The sequence below is a fragment of the Mauremys mutica genome, chromosome 2, assembly GCF_020497125.1.
Source record: "Mauremys mutica isolate MM-2020 ecotype Southern chromosome 2, ASM2049712v1, whole genome shotgun sequence".
NCBI lineage: Eukaryota > Metazoa > Chordata > Testudines > Geoemydidae > Mauremys > Mauremys mutica.
In genome coordinates this window covers 79,171,958-79,192,352 of record NC_059073.1, presented here as the reverse complement: position 1 = coordinate 79,192,352, position 20,395 = coordinate 79,171,958, and the positions used below count along the sequence as shown (strand labels likewise).

The 20,395-nt window shown below is 38.2% G+C and overlaps 1 protein-coding gene across 1 annotated transcript in view; it reads left to right on the top strand.

Moving 5' to 3' along the window:
• LOC123363185 (desmoglein-1-gamma-like) overlaps positions 1 to 18,434 on the top strand; it is a 48,796-nt gene extending 30,362 nt beyond the window's left edge. Inside the window, exons 8-15 of the mRNA XM_045004070.1 lie at positions 1,398 to 1,669; positions 4,591 to 4,733; positions 6,395 to 6,616; positions 8,065 to 8,442; positions 13,590 to 13,738; positions 14,102 to 14,165; positions 15,911 to 16,131; positions 17,439 to 18,434. Of these exons, the coding sequence (XP_044860005.1) occupies positions 1,398 to 1,669; positions 4,591 to 4,733; positions 6,395 to 6,616; positions 8,065 to 8,442; positions 13,590 to 13,738; positions 14,102 to 14,165; positions 15,911 to 16,131; positions 17,439 to 18,434 (2,445 nt within the window). The remainder of the gene's footprint in view (positions 1 to 1,397; positions 1,670 to 4,590; positions 4,734 to 6,394; positions 6,617 to 8,064; positions 8,443 to 13,589; positions 13,739 to 14,101; positions 14,166 to 15,910; positions 16,132 to 17,438) is intronic.
• Positions 18,435 to 20,395: the final 1,961 nt, after the last annotated feature.

The following is a 20,395-nucleotide window of genomic DNA, read 5'->3' as shown; positions in this document are numbered from 1 at the left end:
GGAACCCTTTGTTTCAAAGCTTGCTTCCCATTCCCACCATCTCACACAAGGGATGCGCATGGTGTGCCTCCATGAGAGAGCCTCTCATCAGGACACTCCCTATAGTGCCAATGGCTGTATTCTCCGTGTCTTTACAGTTTGCTTTTGATGCCCCTATTCATGTTCCTTACCAGAGCTGTGGTTTACATAGCTACTATATACTATTCATATAGCAGTACACATTGGCAAGAGCAAAGAAAATAAAAGTTAAGGCTAACATTCCTTCCTGCCACTGTGGCAAAAACAAAGAGTAAAAAAGGGGATGTCAATTTTAACTTTATATTTCTTGGCTTTTTTCAGCTTAATGTAACTTTGATTAAGCACAATAGTTTGAATATGGATTTTTTTCTTTAGGTTCCCCCATTAATAGTTATATGTGCTTTGTCTTAAAGCATATGATATATCTATAGGAGCATAAATATTTTGTTAATTTGTTTTTAGAATTAGAAAATTAAATTTAGAGTGATACATAGAATAATAGGTTTCTGAGCAAAGCCCCAAGTACTATGTGATTATGTGACTTTTGTAAAGCAGCCACATAAATCTCTCTTTTGTGGCACATAAAAGACCGACCAGAGGCTTGGAGGAGTAGGATAGAAGGAACTAGAAGAGCAAGGAGGCTAAAGAAAAAATATCAGCTGCAGAAAGAGACTTGAAGAGGGGTTCCTGCCCCTACCAAGTCTGCTGGATCAGAACCCCCAATCTCATAAAATGTAGGAGCTTTACAGGTCAGGTACACGCCAACTCCCTCCTTCACAGTGTAAGGGTTCTACTGTCATGGAGCTGGAGCAAGCTGGCAGTGATGAGGCAAGCAGCCTGGCAGCTCCTGTTGACATCTTTGGAGTGCTGCAGCTGGGATTGTGTCTCCCCTGTTGGGTTCCTAAGATTTACTCTGGGCTGCGTTCTGGTGTAGTTTGAGTTCAGCGGGACAAGCATCTGGTCCTGGGATCCTGCTCAACTTTAACTTTAATGGCTTCCTAGCTGTAGTCCCTTTCGCAGATCTCCCCCAGACAGCCCTGACTCTCAGAATACCTTCCCAGCTGAAGAGTACGTGGCTTTCAAAAATCCTGGGCTTGCTTCAATAGACAAAAGAGGCCCCGCAGCAGTGAATCAGCTGGCCCCAACCACCTTTGCAGAGAACCAAAGACAGGGGCAGCCCCCATCCCTGTCATGCATGTGTTTTGGACTTCTCTCATTCCCTGCTGTCCAGTCAAAGGACATCCCTTTCTAACGGCAGTAAGAGAGAATCTACTGGGAATAGAGGGGTGGGTGTGTGTTCATTCATCTAAAATTAATGAATGAACTGAGAGTTTATGGATTTGACTAAGTTCCTATTTCTTTGTTTCTAACATTTTTAGCCGCTGAATTATGAATACATGCAAAGTTATCCACTGAGTTTTGGTGTTAGAAACAAAGCTGCATTCCACTATTCAGTTGCTACTCAGTATCAAGTTATGGGAACACCGCTAGCAATAAGTGTAAAAAATGTGATAGAACCACCATGCTTTAGTCCATCTTCAAGGGGCTTTTTTCTGCCAAGAAGCTTATCAATAGCTGCCATGTCTAATTACATGGTTGGAGTATATACAGCCACTGATGAGGAAACTGGAAAAACTGCATCAAATGTCAGGTAAGACTGTCTTTACTCTCTGTGAGTAACATCCTCTCCCCATCATCCAGCCTGAATAATGATGTGAGCACCTGAGTACTCAGGGAGTGGAAGGAATCCTCTATTCCAGACCATGGAACAGAATCAGAGTCTGGGGCAGATGCACATTTCAAAACAAGAAAGATTTCAAAAACTAAATAAAGCAATAAATAACCATTTAAATAATTTGAAAATGTTTCATCCTAACAGGTAACAGATACATTTTAAACAAAGCATATAGGAAAGTCAGCAACAATATTGTCTCTTCATTTCTAAAAGACATTACACAGCAATGTATATTCCAAAGAGACAGTTTTGTATTCATCACATCCCTGTATTGCCAAAGACAATTCAAATAATTTCATGAGTATGGGACCTTGCCCAGTAAATGTCTAGCTGGCTGGTCCTAATGAATATTAGCTGCTAGGAAAAAACATGGTGCTAAATCAGTTTTAGTCACATGAGATTATCTGGTCTGATCTGATTGTTTGTCCTTTGAGGATTTATAATATCTTACATTAAAAAACTACATTAAAAGAACATACATTCTGTGAAGTCAAGCACTCGAAAGTTAGAAAATGTCAGTGTTATGGTCACCCAGGAATCTTTAATTCTAGTTCCTTGTGCATTCAGTCTAGTCACTGAAGGAGGCTGGAGTCTTATGGGAAAAAAATAGTATGAGATCATGTCTTTAAAAACTATATCATAACACATGCACAAAGGGATCAGAATAAGTTTGCACAAGTAACCATGAATCTGGCCTCTCTTAACTTCTGAGTGTTTGGTTTTGCAATCTAAATAACTCTCTTTTTAAAAAGAGGCTTTTTTGTCATTTCCTTTTTAGAAAAATATAAAAACAAATTCTTTTATGTGCAATTGAAACTGCCCAAGTCCCCTCAAGTATCATCAGCAGGTGAACCTTGGATTTTTATCTCTGCAGCACAGAATTCTACTACTTAAACTACAAAAGGAAAATACTTTTCCCCACGAATGTACTGTCGATTCTATGCCCTGGATCCCAAGGGTGGTAATGGGGAGCCCAGCCCAAATTTTTCTCACACTTCCTGGAAAGTGAGGGGCACCTTCCCCTTTCTGTGCCACGAGAAGGGCTGCTAGGGACATGTGCTGGGTCTGGAGCATGCAGTGGGGAATTTGGCAGAGGGGAGCCTATACCAGGTGTTCTCCCTACTTCCCTGTGCTTTGGCGGCTGCCAGTGCATGCTTTGGTGGCAGCAAGGGCCCAGCTCTTTAGAATGTTCATGTTTAGTTACATGTTAGTTTGCTAAACTGCCCAAATTTTCTTTAGACTTAAATGCAAAAGGGGGGAAATGCTGGTGCCTAACAGTTTATAACTGAGCTGAACCTGAATGGAAATTAATTAGACAATGAAAGTCTCTCATCTAGCCTTGGGGTTTTCTCCCTGCCAAATTTGAAAGGTCTGCTGCAAACAATGTAGTTGTCAGTTTCTGAGTAATAATAATAAGAGGAAAAATTTTAAAATCACAATATATTTTTATAATGGAAAGTAAGAGTAGCTTAAATATAGAGGTCACTACCAGCTCATCCTATAATGTATTCCTATTGAAATCAGTGATAACTTTGCAGTTTATTTCACTTTGTGTCTGTCTGTACATAGAGATTATCAACAGGATAATTTGCACATGATTTCCATGGGAGCAGGATTAGTTCCTAGTGAATATATATTTACCTAAATACATACCAACTTACATATATAGGAAGAGAGAGTTCGAAAATTTTCTATAGAGCAGACGATAACATAAAAAGGCAGATAACTATATGATGTGATGTGATATACTGTTCAATGGGATTTCAGTGGTACTCACTGGTGTTAGGAAGAGTTTGCAGGATTAGGCCCTACATTACTATTAGAATGGGATGTCATGTTAACCACAGCATGGGTCTGGGGAAATATAGGGCCAAATCTTTCAATCCATATTCAGGTATTTTTCGGGCAAATATCTTTTCGAAGCCAATGGTATATTTGCCAGATTAAGGACTTTTAGAACTCAGACTTTAGCGTACATGGAAGTATCTTAAAGTGACAAATATTTTTAAATTAACAAGTAGCAGTATATTACAGTATAATGAGCTTATTCTAGGGGATTTGACAAATTGTATGAGGTCTGCTTGCAAGGTTTAAAATGTCACCAGATCTCCTGAATAAAATTTTTCTTGTATTACATGGCTGATTTTCTATCATGCTAATTCAGGGATCAGCAACCTTTGGCATGTGGCTCGCCAGGATAAGCACCCTGGCAGGCCGAGCCTGTTTGTTTACCTGCCGCATCTGCAGGTTCGGCCGATTGCAGCTCCCACTGGCCGTGGTTCACTGGCCAATGGGGGCTGCAGGAAGTGGCACGGGCCAAGGGATATGCTGGCTGCTGCTTCCTGCTGCCCCCATTGGCCTGGAGTGGCGAACCGTGACCAGTGAGAGCCGCGATCGGCTGAACCTGTGGACATGGCAGGTAAACAAACTGGCCCGGCCCACCAGGGGGCTTACCCTGGTGAGCCGCGTGCCAAACATTGCCGATCCCTGTGCTAATTATACTGAATAAAGGAAAGGTAGTGTACAGGCTGCTGTAAGATATATTTTAAAGCTGTAATGAACATTGTACTCTTATGCAATGTCATAGTTTATAAAACCTGTTAGTATATTTGTATTTCTCCAACACATTAAACTTTATTTCAATATAAATGTTAAGTTAATAATTTTCTCATAAAAACAAAATTTGAGGCCACATCCTCAGCTGATGGAAATTGCTGTATCTCCATTGAAATCAATGAAACTATGCTAATTTATACCAGCTGAGTATCTGGTACTATCATGTTTGTAGTACTTTACATTAAACATAATCCTGAGCAGTTTTTGTAAATCAAAAACAGATATCGGATTGGACATGATCCAGGTGCCTGGTTCAGAGTCAACCCCACAACTGGTGAAATCTTTTTGAACAAAATTATTGATCGGGAGTCATCCTATGTAGTCAATGGGTTATACAGAGCAAAGTTGCTGGCTATTACAAGAGGTAAGAAAATAGATTTACCCTTTGTCATTTTGTGTTTATTTATAGAACAGTCCTGGCCCTATAATACTGGTCTCCTATCCTATTTAAGTGGCTATTTCTCTGAACAAAAAGTATAAGATGGAGCTGGCCCAAAGCCAAGTGTTTTCACATAGAAATCTTCAACAAAAAATGAAAAGAACTGTAATTTTCATCAAAAAGTTTCAAGAAAAATTTTGCTTTTTAAACAGAAACTGGAAAATCAAAATAATTCAGCCAAAAATGAGAGTTTTAGTATTTGATGGGAGTTGAGGTTTATTCCTTATGTCCCTTATTCCCCTCTATGGGCTGGGATCCCCAGCTGTACTACATATCCCAAAATGCATCATACTTCACTTGTTGCTGAGAAGAAGCTGTCCATCATGGAGTCTCTGACTCTGATGCATTATGGGAGATGTCATCCATCTGGGATTCCCTCCCATAAAGAAGAATGGGGCATGAGGCGCAAACTACAACTCCCCCAAGCCACTGCAACTCTCATTTTCAGCCATAAATTTTCAGTTTTTGGCTGAAATATTTAACGGAAAAATTGAGATTTTTGCACAGAAAGCAGCCACTCTTTAGCTGAAAACCCAATTAGCCATGAAATCAGTTTATATGAAAAATTTTGACAAGCCCTAATATAGGTCTGATTCTGTAAACCATTATTCACTGGAGTATCTTCAATGGGATCACACATGAGTAAGATTAGCAGGCATAGGCTGTTCTAAAAATTATGCAACTAATTTCCTTCCCTCCAGTGTTAGTTGAGATCAAGTGTCACTAACACATATGAATCAATCGCTACCAGCCTTAAGTAGTCCTGAGCTCAGGCCTTCTAAACTCAGCTAGTACTGCACCCAAAGGCTAGAGTGCTATTTATTCTTATGGCTGCCACCTTTGAAGACATAGAGGATCTGAGTGTTTTGAGAGCTCTGAAATAATAAATGATAATCATCATCATTTAAAGATTTAGAACCAGCAAGGATTCTAATTACAAAACATTGCCATCAAAAATGTGGATGTCTTCCAAATATACTACTGAACAGCCCAAAGCTCTAGCTTCTGGAGCAAATAATTGTAATATAAGTTTGATTTGGGATATTAATGTGGCCTGTGTTTGTCAGTTGTGAACAATGAGTTGGAAAAATGTTGAAAATTTCCCATAATTAAAAAAATAATCAGAAACAAATGCCCATGCATTTTTCCCATTATTCAACCACCTTTAGTTGTGAAGCCAAATTCTGTTTTCACTTACATCCATGGAAATCCAAAGTGACGTCCATTCCTGAAAATCTTTACTTATTCATGCAACTAGTCCCATTGATTTCATTGAGACTTCAATGGGCACTAAATCAATTGAAGTCAATGGTACTACTCTGGATTTACACCTGTGTAACTGAGAGCAGATTTGGACCCCTTCACTTTAATTAGCACACCATCAATGTGTGAACAAATAAAGTTAGGCTTGGGTTGAGTTAGAAATTTGATTCTTGAATTGTAATTTTAAGAAAATTGCTAGCGTTATTTATCATGCTGTATTAATATTTTAGACTGTGATATAAAAGAGAAATAAATGCTGTGCACACTTTGACAGGCATTTACAATCCCTTGAATACTTCTTTAACACCAATTATTGTTGACAGATGTTCCTGCAAAAACTTCCACTGGTACCATTGTGCTTGTAGTTGATGATTCCAATTATAACTGTCCAGCTCTTAGTACTGAAATGAGAAAAGTATGTATGAGTTCTCCAACAGTTATTATCACAGCAAAAGATCTGGATGGTGATACATATAGTTCTCCCTTTACATTTACCATAGCTAATCAGCCTGCAAGAAGTTCATGGAGTATTAGACCAATAGATGGTGAGTAAAGTTAAATTTTTATAAAATAGTAAGTCATAGAAATAAAAACTCATTTAGGATTTTCTTGCTTGCTTGTTTATGTGTAAGATTGATGACAATGATAATCAAGCGTCTAATAGACATTAAGATGAACTATACAGTTATTGGGCCTCATTGTGATCTCACTTGCATAGTTTTTATATTGGTATAGTTCATCGACTAACTGGAGTTGCTCCTGATTTTCAGCTGTGTAAGATGAGAAAGAGGCTCATTATTTGCATTTTATCTAAAATTATTAGCTTTAAAATATAAACCTATATGAAGATTCCATGGAACAGCTATGCTTTTGATTTTATTTTGCTGCACTGTAATTATGGTGTACAGGGTATATAGCTGAAGAGGGTCTAAAGCTAATCTAGTAATTATTTTGTTTTGTCAATTGCCCAAAGAGTTCTGCACATGTCATGAAAATCCCAAATGTATTAATTATATGATGATATCCATGAATTTCTTGCTCAACAGAATACTTGATTTATGATATGAGTATATTAGAATTGCAAATACAATTTGTATTACAATCTACAATCCTGAACCCATAGAAGTTTTTTGCCACTGACTTTAATGGAAGGAGTGTCCCCTACATTAGTTTAATACATTAGTTACATAAATTACAATGTGCTTTTCAGATTCTATTTTAAGTTGTAATAGTCACAGATTACTCTTTCAGTTACTATGTAAAACATCCAACCAGGGATTGGAAACAATATCACATGACTTAAAGAGTGACTGTTAGCAAGTGGTGTTCCAACCATGCTGTAAATACAAGTCCACATATTTTGTATACGGTCAAATCCCCCCCTTTCTGGGGAGGGGGGTGTTTATAAACAAGTCACTTCAAAATAATCTCCATACCCAACTCCCTAGATTTCTCTTTCAGAGGAGTGCCCCATCTCCTTATGTCCAGGGTGGAGTTAATAAACCACACTTGCAACATAGTCAAGAAGGTTCACTAAGTATCTCCCAGAGTCAAAACCTGCCAAGAAGGTGGGTTGATAGGAGAACCTGCCATCATGTTACACCAAACAACATAGTTTAAAATTTGAATTGAATATACATTATTTTATTTATAGTACAATAGCACCCAGAACCCCAACTGGGATCTAGGGCCCAATGTAATAGAAATTACACAAATATATAGTAAGAGTAATCATTGTCCTATCCTTTTCTGTTTTGTCCATTTAAACACAGACAAGTGAAGTGACTTGCCCAATATCACAGATCAGGTCAGCAGCAGAGCCAGGGCAGAAACACAGGCGGGTTCAGCATGAGACTATCATTTTATTCTCAATCTTCTTATTCTGTATTGTAAACACCATAATAATGAATTGCCATAAAAGATGTAGAAAACAGTAAATTTAAAGCAGAATTCTTACTTTAAATAATTCTTTTATTCTTTTTTTTTTCAAAAGGTTACTCTGCAGAACTGAGAATTCAAAATATCGAGTTTTTCATTTATGACATCTATGTCCATGTGATGGATAACCAAGGCAGAATATGTCAACGACCACAGAGAATTCCTTTGCAAGCCTGTCTTTGTGATAGCCACCTAATTTGTACTAGTGGTGCTACAGAAAAATTGTTTCCCGAAGACGTTACGGATGATGTGACAATTGATGGTGGTCTGGTCACTATTGGTGGTAGTATTGGTACATCTGCTTATACTGGGATCGGTTATACTGATGTTTATGGATATACTGGTCCTTATGTAGACGTCCGGCAGGGTGGAACGACTACACTTGGTGGTGCTGCTATTGCTCTGATGTTTCTTGGAGGCTTAATATTTGTGTGTAAGTATTCAATAAGGTATGCTATTTAATGATATCTCTGTGCAAAGAGTACTGTTTTACTCTTTCAAAATATTTTTTTATTTTTTTCATTAAAACACAGAGGCACAGAGTGTCTGTGGAAAAAAAGAAGCATCCTTTAAATAATATGAATTTTTGCATGTAGTTTATTCAGAAATTATTTTTTCTATCCTTTTATATATAGTTTTTTCCTAGAACACTACCCTTATCAGAATAAGGATCTTATTCTGCTCCCACTGAAGTCAATGGGAGTTTAGGCAGGATCAGAAAGAAGTGTGGAGGTTAGGATCAAGAGTCAGTAAAATCTCGGCAAAAGTAGGCTCTAAAACTTTACCACAACTTGCATTTATCTCAGTAACATAAATGAGCCTCCTTATTTCAAAACATTTCTAAAAAGAGCGGTCGATGCTAAACTGAAAATAAACCAAAAACTAATAAGAACCCAATCCTGGTTTCAGTAACGGCAGAACAAAAAATTTCCTGGACTTCAATGGTAGCAAGATCAAGGCCCTAATGTATAAGTCAATTTCTGAGCTGGTGATCATTATGCTGATGAAAATTAATACTTTCTGTGAGAACAACTAGAATACATCACTTATTTAAATATGTCCTCATTTTTCAAACAATGGAAGTTGTGGTCTGGGGAGGAAAAGAATGAATCCATCCACACTGTCGTGTTTCAGCAGTAAAAGTGGTATATGAACTTTAGAAATAACCTCCCATAATGCCAGAATCACAAATGATGACAATTTTCAGCAGTATGACCACTCTTAACATGCTGGTCAGAAATGAAGAGTATTCTGAATGTCCTTCTAACAATGTTTTGAAATGGCCTGATTCACAAATATTGGTTACATCTACAGTAGGAATTTAATTTGTTTCCCATTTTAGTACTTTATTTTAAAATCTTTGATTACAATTGGGCAAATAAAAATAGGTGCAGATTTTCAAAGATAAAAATAGCTGTTAGGCACCCATTCACTTTCAGTGAAAGTTATGTGCCTAGCTGCCCCATTTTTGCCTTCTAAAACCACCGTAACCACCTCCATAATCAATAGCTGCCAGGGTAAACCATGGCCTTAATTCTGTAATGTGATATGTATGGGCAGACCTGCATGCATCACCTAGCTGCATTGGCCCATTGTTATAAGGCATTTTGTATAACCCACAGCCCACTCCCCTGCATTTTACTACTCCTCTTAAAGTCAGTAGAAATGACAAGTTATTTATTTGTAGGTAATGGCCAAAGAAATCCCCCATCCCTAACTTGTCTGTTCCTTGGCTCTAAACATTCAATTTCCCAAACAGGACATGTATTTTCTTTGTTGTGGTTTTCAGTATAATCAATTTATTTATAAAGTGTTCTTTCACCAAGATTCTTGGGGTACAATAATTCAGTAAAGCACAATAAAAACATGTTGAAAACCATCCTATTCAAACATTAGGCCAACAGGACAAATCAATGGGAACCAAAAGTGGAAGAGAAGGCCATAAATGTGGGGCCAAATAGACTACATCTTATGTATCTTGGTCCCCAGGTTTTGAGATTTTCACGTGTCTTCCCAAATGCCTACATTTCGCATACAAATCGCTGATGAGGCTATTTATAATTATAAGACCCACCATAGAAACACCTATAGTTAAGGTAGTCTGACACTTTTTTCCATTTTAAGACCCTGCTTATAATTTTACCAAACTTAATCTGTTCAGGCTGAAATTTTCCATGCCAGGTTTCTGCCTCAGGCTGATTTATTTTTGTTGTCATTGAAAGTTTCAGCTAAAACAATTCAGCTGTTTCTGAGAATTAGGTTAAGGGAAATACACTGTTGTGCAGCTATTAAAATATTCTTATAACTATTTGATTGAGAAGCTCTACATTTCCATGCTTTGTTGTCCCCATGAAAATCAGACCAAATTTAGCCAAGTAATAAGCCTCTGAAAATCACATTTCTCACTTTCTCAGTAGAGACTTGTAAGAGTTTGGTGGCTAAATTCTTCAGATTCCATCTTTGCTGGGCATGTTTCAGGCCAGGACTGCAGAGCCCGTAGCAGAACTTTTCCTGCAGTTTCACCTCTTGGCAGCTGAAGTCCACTATGTTCAGCTTCACGGGAACTCTCCTTTGCTCTCAGTGATCCCATGCTGGTGCTCAGGCAACAAAGATGAAAAGGAAGAAGCAACCTGACTGGAATGTAGAGGGGTGAGGCGCAATGGAGGGGAGAAAAGAAGAATAGGAGCAGTGGGAAAAAGAAAAGTGGGGGGAGGAGCTGGAGTAGATGAGGGAGGAGCTGAGTGGTGGAGGTGGATAGGTTCAGAAGGGGCTGAAGGAAGGAGGCATGGTGGGAGGATGAACAGAGAGGGAGGGAGCAGGAGCCAGGGAGATGGAGAGAGGCAAGAGCATATAGGAGCAGAGATTGACAGACATGTGCCAAGTGAATTGGAGCAAGAAGGGGAACATGTTGGAGGCACAGGGGTAGAAGGGTTTATAACCACTAGAGCACACTCCCCTCCAGAACCTGGAACTGAACCCATTATTCCTGAGTCTCAGCATGGTGTCTAGCAAATAGCTGTGAAACCCACTGGCAAGTATGTATGTCATCCCCTTCTAGTGACTAGTCCACATAGAGGACTACCACTGCAACCACTGACTTTGTTATCTCAAGTGGTAGAGGAATGTGCTGTGGTCTGAAGTGGTAAATGTCTCTACCCTATTGGTGTCTGATGTGGGGACCATATGGTTCCACATGATGGAAATTTTCAGTTTGCTTTTTAAAAAACCTAGGAAATAACATTTTAAAAACTGCATTAAAAGAATGTTAAGGTTGCAAAGTCAAACTCGGACTTTAGGAAATGCCAGAAGTAAGTTTGCCTGTGAACATTTAATTTGGCCCTCTTGTTCATATGCATTATGCTACAATCTTTAATTATGTGATCACATACTACTTTATCCACAGGACTTCTGCCTTATTCAGTGCACAGGATTGTCAGGGTTAGAACATAAGAATGGCCCTACCCGGTCAGACCAAAGGTCCATCTAGCCCAGTATCTGTCTACCGACAGTGGTCAATGCCAGGTGCCCCAGAGGGAGTGAACCTAACAGGCAATGATCAAGTGATCTCTCTCCTGCCATCCATCTCCACCCTCTGACAAACAGAGGCTAGGGACACCATTCCTTACCCATCCTGGCTAATAGCCATTTATGGACTTAACCACCATGAATTTATCCAGTTCCCTTTTAAACATTGTTATAGTCCTAGCCTTCACAACCTCCTCAGGTAAGGAGTTCCACAAGTTGACTGTGCGCTGCGTGAAGAAGAACTTCCTTTTATTTGTTTTAAACCTGCTGCCTATTAATTTCATTTGGTGACCCCTAGTTCTTGTATTATGGGAATAAGTAAATAACTTTTCCTTATCCACTTTCTCAACATCACTCATGATTTTATATACCTCTATCATGTCCCCCCCTTAGTCTCCTCCTTTCCAAGCTGAAGAGTCCTAGCCTCTTTAATCTTTCCTTGTATGGGACCCTCTCGAAACCCCTAATCATTTTAGTTGCCCTTTTCTGAACCTTTTCTAGTGCCAGTATATCTTTTTTGAGGTGAGGAGACCACATCTGTACGCAGTATTCGAGATGTGGGAGTACCATGGATTTATATAAGGGCAATAATATATTCTCCTTCTTATTCTCTATCCCCTTTTTAATGATTCTTAGCATCCTGTTTGCTTTTTTGACCCCCTCTGCACACTACGTAGACATCTTCAGAGAACTATCCATGATAACTCCAAGATCTTTTTCTGACTCGTTGTAGCTAAATTAGCCCCCAGCATATCGTATGTATAGTTGGGGTTATTTTTTCCAATACGCATTACTTTACATTTATCCACATTAAATTTCATTTGCCATTTTGTTGCCCAATCACTTAGTTTTGTGAGATCTTTTTGAAGTTCTTCACAGTCTGCTTTGGTGTTAACTATCTTGAGCAGTTTAGTATCATCTGCAAACTTTGCTACCTCACTGTTTACCCCTTTCTCCAGATAATTTATGAATAAATTGAATAGGATTGGTCTGAGGACTGACCCTTGGGGAACACCACTAGTTACCCCTCTCCATTCTGAGAATTTACCATTAATTCCTACCCTTTTTTTCCCTGTCTTTTAACCAGTTCTCAATCCATGTAACCAGTTGTGTCATGAATGAGTCTCTTATCTGTAGAACTCTTGCCTTATGCATTTTAGAAGTTGGAAGGTATATAGTGAAGGAGGCAGGAACTTCTAAGAAGAGAAAAGAGGGCCTCATAGTTAAGGCAGTTGAATGCTGCCCTGGAGAAGTGGATTATATCCCGGTCTTTGCCATGGAGTTCCTACATGTTTCTGGAGTCAATTGTAGCTATACTTTGAACATATAAAATTGTTACGTACTCTGAAAAATCAGGCCTGAGGCGTCTTCAAGTTGAGCACCCAAAAGCAATGGATATTTTGACCTTAATCTCTCTCTCTCTGCCTTAGTATTTCCAGTTGTAAAGTGGTGATAATACTTCCACCTCACCTCTCCATAATCTTTGTGATGTATTCAGATATACCCATTTGGTGAATAAGGCAGGTGATCATGTAATTAACGATTGTCTCATAATGCATATACATAAGAGGTCTGAATTAATATTGACAGGGCAACCTTAATTTCTTTTTGCTTAGGCTCTGACAATGACTTCAGAGGTAAATGTCTGCTAATACATGTAGATTCAAGTTACCCTGAACCTGCGTCTGCTTGGTTTTAAAGTGTTACTGATATAGCTGTATGGACCAAAATCTGTTCCCAGTTATACTGGAGTAAATCTGGATTAGTAACTCCATCTGCTCCAGATTTACTCCATTGCAAGTGGGAGCAGAAGTTCTCCTGATGACAAAATAATATGTGCATTTTCAAAAAGTCACTAGTGATTCTGAGTGTCCCAGTTTTTGAGTTCCCAACTTGAAACATCTTAAGGGAATCAGATTTTCAGAAAGTGCTGATCACCAGCCCTCTGAGGAAAAAGACATCTGAAGAACTAGATCTAGATGTAGATATATATTCAGAAATGGACATACATTTAAAAAGATAATTGCTTTACTTTTTTGTTTCTTTCTCCATTAGTGTTTCCAATTTTGATGGCAATGAGTGACTGTTGTGGTTATGGAGCAAGACCTGTAGGTGGAGTTGGGGCTGGATTTGAGCCTGTACCTGAATGCACAGAAGGAGCAATTCATTCATGGGGAATAGAAGGAGCACATCCTGAAGACATGGTCAGTTCATAGATTGTAAAAACACAGTTATTTGTACTTAGAATTAATTCTATTGTAATGCCTAGAGTTGGGACAGTGATTGTGGTGCTGTGTCTTTTTTTAAATAAAGGAATTGATAGTGCAAACCATTACGCATGCAAATTTATTCATTGACTTACATAGGACTTAAGATGCCTGAGTGAATACCTGAGTAAAGTTGCAGGGATCAGGCCCAGAATTTGTAAAGTGTTACAGCTGACCTTCCCTTCTTGTAAATTACAAATTTAAAAAATGAACAAGAAAAAAACAAAGAGAAAAAAATGGAAACTCACCCCAAATGGTGATCTTAGTGCATATTTAAATAGCTGAATTATTATTTTCCAGGCTATCACAGGCATCAGTGCACCACATCCAGTTGCCACTGCAGGTGACTTTGTTGACCCCTCTGGTAAGTAGACACTCAATTTCTCTAAATTTTGTAATGCAGAGAGACATCTTTCAGCATGGAATGTCCTTTTGATATAAAAGGCCATTATCTGATTTAAAAGGTTTCCTTTTCCAAGCAAGGGCCCTATCCTGGAACATTTACTCATACAAATAGTCTCATTGAAGTCAGTGGGATTTGTCATGTGAGTAAAGGGCTACTTGTGTGAGTAAGGTTTAAGCCTTAGATACAGGTAGATTTGGGCCTTAGCTATGTGTTTAAGAAATAATTGTTTTTGAAATATTTGCCAGTGCTTTCAAGCCCAAATACATCTTGCTTTAACATTCCAGTTAGCAAATTATTTTTTCCTCATCAAAATTAACTATTTCAGGTACAGCATAAGAAATATAAGCAAAAATCATTTTCAGTATTGGAATAATGTAATTCTCAGTAATAGTCAAAGAGTTCAGATCTTTCCTGACTTTAAGCAATGTTTGGCACCAAGATGGGTGGGGTTGCCAGGGAGCTAGCTTCTGCTCCCTTATCCTTTGTCAGCCCAGACACAACATCCGCTAGAGCAGCCTTTGTGATTCTCTAATTTACACCTCTCCCTTAGAGATCTTATGCCAGTGGAGAATCAGTTTAACCATGGCTCTTCCTTCCCCCAGTACTCTCCCTATGCCAAAGCATGAGGTGAGGATGGCCGACACAGCAGCAACCTCCACTAGGTTGATGCCAGCAAGGAATTCCCTTCCACAAATCGTATTCTATGATGGCCATTTATAGACACAAATTTTGTTACCCTCAAGATAAATCAAAAGATGAAATCTTATGGTTCTGAGAATGGGAACTTTTATTCATTGATGTCAAGGGGAGCTTTACCAGAATAATGTCTATAGGATTAAGACATTTGCAACTTCATTCCAATCCTTCTCTTCAGTCCTCTTGCAAGAGCCTATGGGCCAAACTCGAGCATCAGTTAAGATCAACAAAGGTGACTGGGTATAAATGAGAGCAAAATTTATGTGTATAACTTACCACGATCATAGTCAAGACAATAGTGACTGAGCAACTAATTGTTTTAGTACAAGTTGACATTTGAGACCAATTCATTGATTGATCTCATATAAAGACTTCTGGAGAAAAGAAAATTCCATACAACATACAGAACTTTAAAAGGAGTTTTTCATTTTGCATTAGGAATAATATATTTATATACTTTAGCTATTGTCTTTTATTTCTCCCCCTCCCCCCCAGAAACACTGCTTTTGAACAATTATGCACAGCAAAGACAAAAGGGACTTTCTATTCTTAACGTCCAGTAAACTTAAGGACTGATTTTCAGTAAGATTATAGGTGCACACTTATGCATGTCCATATATTAAAGTACAATATCAGACATACTCATGCAAGTCCCTGATATATGCGCACACATGACTACATAGTCACCTATCATGTGCATATGCAAATCAAGGATTTTTTCAAGCACATTCTGTATTGTGTATGCAAATACAGCCCCAGAATTTTACAGAAAATCAGGAAGATTGTAAGTGTATATTTGCATGCATTTAATTTTTATTGCAATTCCACTATTTAGCACTATAGCAAATGCCTGTGTGAATCTGTGATTGACACTAGCCCAAACTGCCCTTAATTGATGGCTTACTAGGGTTTTTTTTAATGTTTGTAGTACCAAATGGTAAGCAATTAATTTCAGTGAAAGTTTTCTTCACCGTGTATTGTAGGATAATATTGTTTTCTATTTTCAGACATTTATACAAATACATATGGAGGAGGAGGAGCAGTGGTAACTTCAGGACATGAAGAAACTACAGGGCTCGGAACAGCTGTAGGTTATGGAACAACTAGTGGCTATGGGGCAGCTACTGCCTATGGAACAATGGGGAAAAAAGAGTCAATTGGAGGGACATTAAGAGAATATAGAGAAGGAGGAGTGAATATGGCTTTCTTAGACAGCTACTTCTCAGAGGTAATTTATCTACCTGATTTTTAATATATTTGTCTATATAATGTCAGATTCTAATTGGATTTACACCTGTATAACTGACAAGTAACTTCAATGAAATCAAAAGAGTTACATAGTATAAAATGGTGTATCTGAGAGGACAATCAAGCCCACTGTGTACATTGATAAGAAAAAAAGGAATGATAAATGAAATTGCTTTATGTGTTGTTGATATAATAAATCTGAATGCTCAATAGCATTTTGCATTAAAGTCCCCTTGTTAAGGGATACAGTGAACATTTTCATTAATTGTCAAACTGGTTATTAATATGATTTATCATTGCCTTGGTTAGGATTAGAGCTGACAAATAACTCATAGCAATTAATGTATTTGATGAATGTCACCTTTTTTCTGTTTGTAAATTATTTATGAATAGATCATGAAATTCTTGAATATATATTCAAAATTTCTCATGAATTTCTTCATCAAATAATGCATGGTTAGTGCATAGTTCATGAATTGTGAATATTATCACTTCACACTGTCTTATTCTTTTCTTATTGTCTCTGTTCCCTGAATGGATGACCAAGGTAACTAACCAACATGGTGTGAAATGCAAATTGTGTATTCAAATGTAAAATTCAGTTTGCACAATGTTCATTAGTTACATAAGTTATTTAAATGTGGACCAGAAACAATATCATGGGACTATGTTGTTAGCTAACAACATGACCTTTGAGTCTCAAATGTTATAACAAATATGCTATCAAAATTCATTTTTGGTGGATATTTGAACTCAAATTTCATTCTTTATAAGTACTTGCCTGAGCAAAAGCTTGAGAGGTTAAATGTTCACAGAAAGCAAGCATAAAAGGGTGACAAATACTGATAAGTAGACATTTTATTAAAAATTCACACAAATATTAATGACTAGATTTTCTCACTGCTTTTATCCACTTGTAGTTGTAGTGACCTGTGTTCTGCGGTATTATCACAGTAGGTCACATTCTTCCTGGGAGTTCATGCATGCCAGAAATCTATAATTGGCAGATGAAGACCCACAGGGCACAAATCAGCTGCCTCAGTTCTAGCCCACTTGAAATATTACAGAGGCATAGCTCTGCAGCTCTTCTGCAATAGGCACAATAGATGGAAGATAATGCACCATGACCAAAGGTTCAGGGGCCTGCTTGTTAACAGGCAAATCACAATGATCCCTCCAATTATGCCTCAGATATTCAACATCTCTTCCTCCTGTTTTTGACACTAAACCATTAAATTCCTTGTGAAAAAAGTCAGTCTAATTCTCATTTCCCCTTTTCTCCTTCAGAAAGCATTTGCCTATGCAGATGAAGATGAAGGCCGACCAGCAAATGATTGTCTACTAATATATGATCATGAAGGAATAGGTACACCTGTTGGTTCCATTGGCTGCTGCAGTTTTATTGGAGAAGATATTGATGACACCTATTTAGATACGCTAGGACCAAAATTTAAGACCTTGGCAGAAATCTGTTTAGGCAAAGTCATCGAACCTATTCCAGGTGTTAGTGCTACCTTTCCCAATATTGAAAGTGATCTAAAGCTGCCACCACCTGGAACTACGATCATCGTTAATGAATCTTCATCTATGCCTCCCCCTGTTGGTAGTACAACAATTGTTACCGAAAACACTTACACATCTGGTTCTACCCTACAGCCTGCAAGGCCTATACCTGATCCTTTGCTCCATGGTAATGTAATGGTGACTGAGACCTACACATCCGGCTCAACTTTTCAACCACCCACACTAAGTGTCGATCCTCTTCGTGCATCAAATGTTGTTGTAACAGAAAGGGTGCTTGCTCCTGCCTCTGCCTCTGATTTGCGCGGCATTCTAGATATTCCTGATCTAACAGATGGGGCAAATGTTGTAGTCACAGAAAGGGTAATTGCACCTGGTTCAAGGCTACCCCCTTCTTTGAGTATCCCTGATCTTGCAGATGCATCAAATGTAGTGGTGACAGAACGGGTGATTAGACCTGCCTCTGGTCTGCCAGGCAATTTAACTATTCCTTCTGAGCTATCAAATGCACATAATGTAGTTGTTACAGAGAGAGTAGTGTCTGGGCCTGGCATGGGGGGCGTGGGTGGCATGGGGGGCGTGGGCGGCATGGGGGGCATGGGCGGCATGGGGGGCGTGAGCAGCATGGGGGGCATGAGCAGCATGACTGGTCAATTGCTTAGCGCTGACACTCATCTTAGCCAGACAGTTGGCTCCGTCTCCCCTGGTACATCTCGAAGAAGGGTAACAAAATACAGCACAATACAGTATGCTAATCAGTAAGGCTTCTATCAGTACATTTTTCTGCAGAGATCATGATTTACATTGAAATTTTTAACTCTCACTAAATATACCAAAGTATATTTTTATTATTTATAACTAGCAAATAGTACTAAAATTCCTGTGATTCTTGTCTGAGTAAGAATCTCGTAAAGCTCTCCAGTTTCAAAGTGAAACACAGAAACATTGTCAATGGGGGAAAGTTCAGGTAAGCAACTTTAAATATTTTCTTTTATTATTACAAATGCAGTGCTAAAAACAGATGGTGACTCCTCTTCCACAACGTGGCCTTTTGCATATTGTCAGTGTTAAGAGTGAGAGTATGGTTCATTCAAAAGATTACCCTCCTAATATAGATTAGTCAGCTTGCTCTCTGTTTCCCAGCCATATTTCTCAGGCAATATGAAAATGGAACAGCACTGGAGCTGTGTTGAAATATTTAGGATTAATTTGAACAGTTCCTTTGGTTCAGGACTGATTGACTTATGCAGAGTCTATCCAGAGCAAAAATTTCATATTGGAAATCCATTTCCAATACTTACTCAGCTAAGGTAAAATGAGCTTAAAATTGGTCCAGGAGAAAGAGCTTAGTATCAGAATGAGTTAGTGAGAAGGGTTCACTGTATGTATATAGTATTGAGCTGCCTGAATTTCACATGGTGCCCACGCTGAGATATTTTATCCTATTATGACCTGTCATGATATCGTTGGCCTTTATTTAAACTGGGATTAAAGGCCTTTTACTGATTAACTGCCCCCCAATGTGGTGTGGCAATAGTGCAGTGCTGTCTCGGGAAAGGGTCATCACTTGTCAACACAATGTTTAACTAATCACTTTCAAATGCATCAAATTTACATTGCATGTTGTCACTATATGTTTTACAAGAAGTTACTTATCATAAATTATTCCCTTGCCACTAACATAATACAATGTATAGAAATAGTTACAAGCATAAAAATACAGTATATTCTCATTACTCACCACACCTCTCAGTAAATGCCAAGGCTTCCATCCTGAAGGGTTTGCCTCAAAACACACCACAGCTAGTCCATCTGATCTGGTAAGGGTATGAAACTATTAGTCACATCTATGGCTCCACTAAACTTACTACCATAGTCTAATCAGCCATGATTGCTATCCTCAGTGACTCAGAGGTTCTTAGTCAGGCTTGTTGCCATCTATTAACCAGAAGATAGTCTCCAATTTCTGAGTATTATATTATATCTTACTAGTTCTCTGCACTAACAAAACACAAGGAAAGATCATCTTAGCTTCGTGTTCTGTGGGTACAATTGCAGTTTAGTCAGTGTTATAATTCTGATCTTGGCCATAGAAGTCTTTCAGGAGAAGAAAAGACTACTTGGGAAAACATAGTTTTGCTAGCACACAGTACAGAGACTAGATATTTCATATCATGTCTGTACTTTGCATTGTATTTCAAAAGTGAATTTGAATATGTTAAATGGGAAAATGACATGGAAGTCCTTATGGATTTTATCATCTAAATGAAATTGGGTGTTTAGTTCCTATTTTTCCACAAGACGCTAGCTCAGCCAAAATCTCTATTTACTTGATACTAAATAAATACAAACAGTAAAAATTTGGCCCCAAATTTCAGCTGATACTTAACAAAAAGTTGGAAATCTTTTATCCATTGCTTAGTGCCTCTGTGGATAGCTTACTAATTGCATATATACATCATAGAATACATGAAGCTGAATGAACAAAATACTGAAATATAGTAGCTACCTTGTTTCAATTCTGTACCATATGTAAAGTATAGTAACTGTAGTGTACACAACAATACTTTAGTGTAAATACAATAAAATTATTCATGAGGCTTGTTTTGTCACTAAACTACAAAATCTGTATTTCTTTTCCCTCTTGCTTTGCTCCTTCAATGCTGATGGGTAAGTTATTGAGGAGTTTACGAGAGTTGTTTTAGGATAATCACTGGATCGAT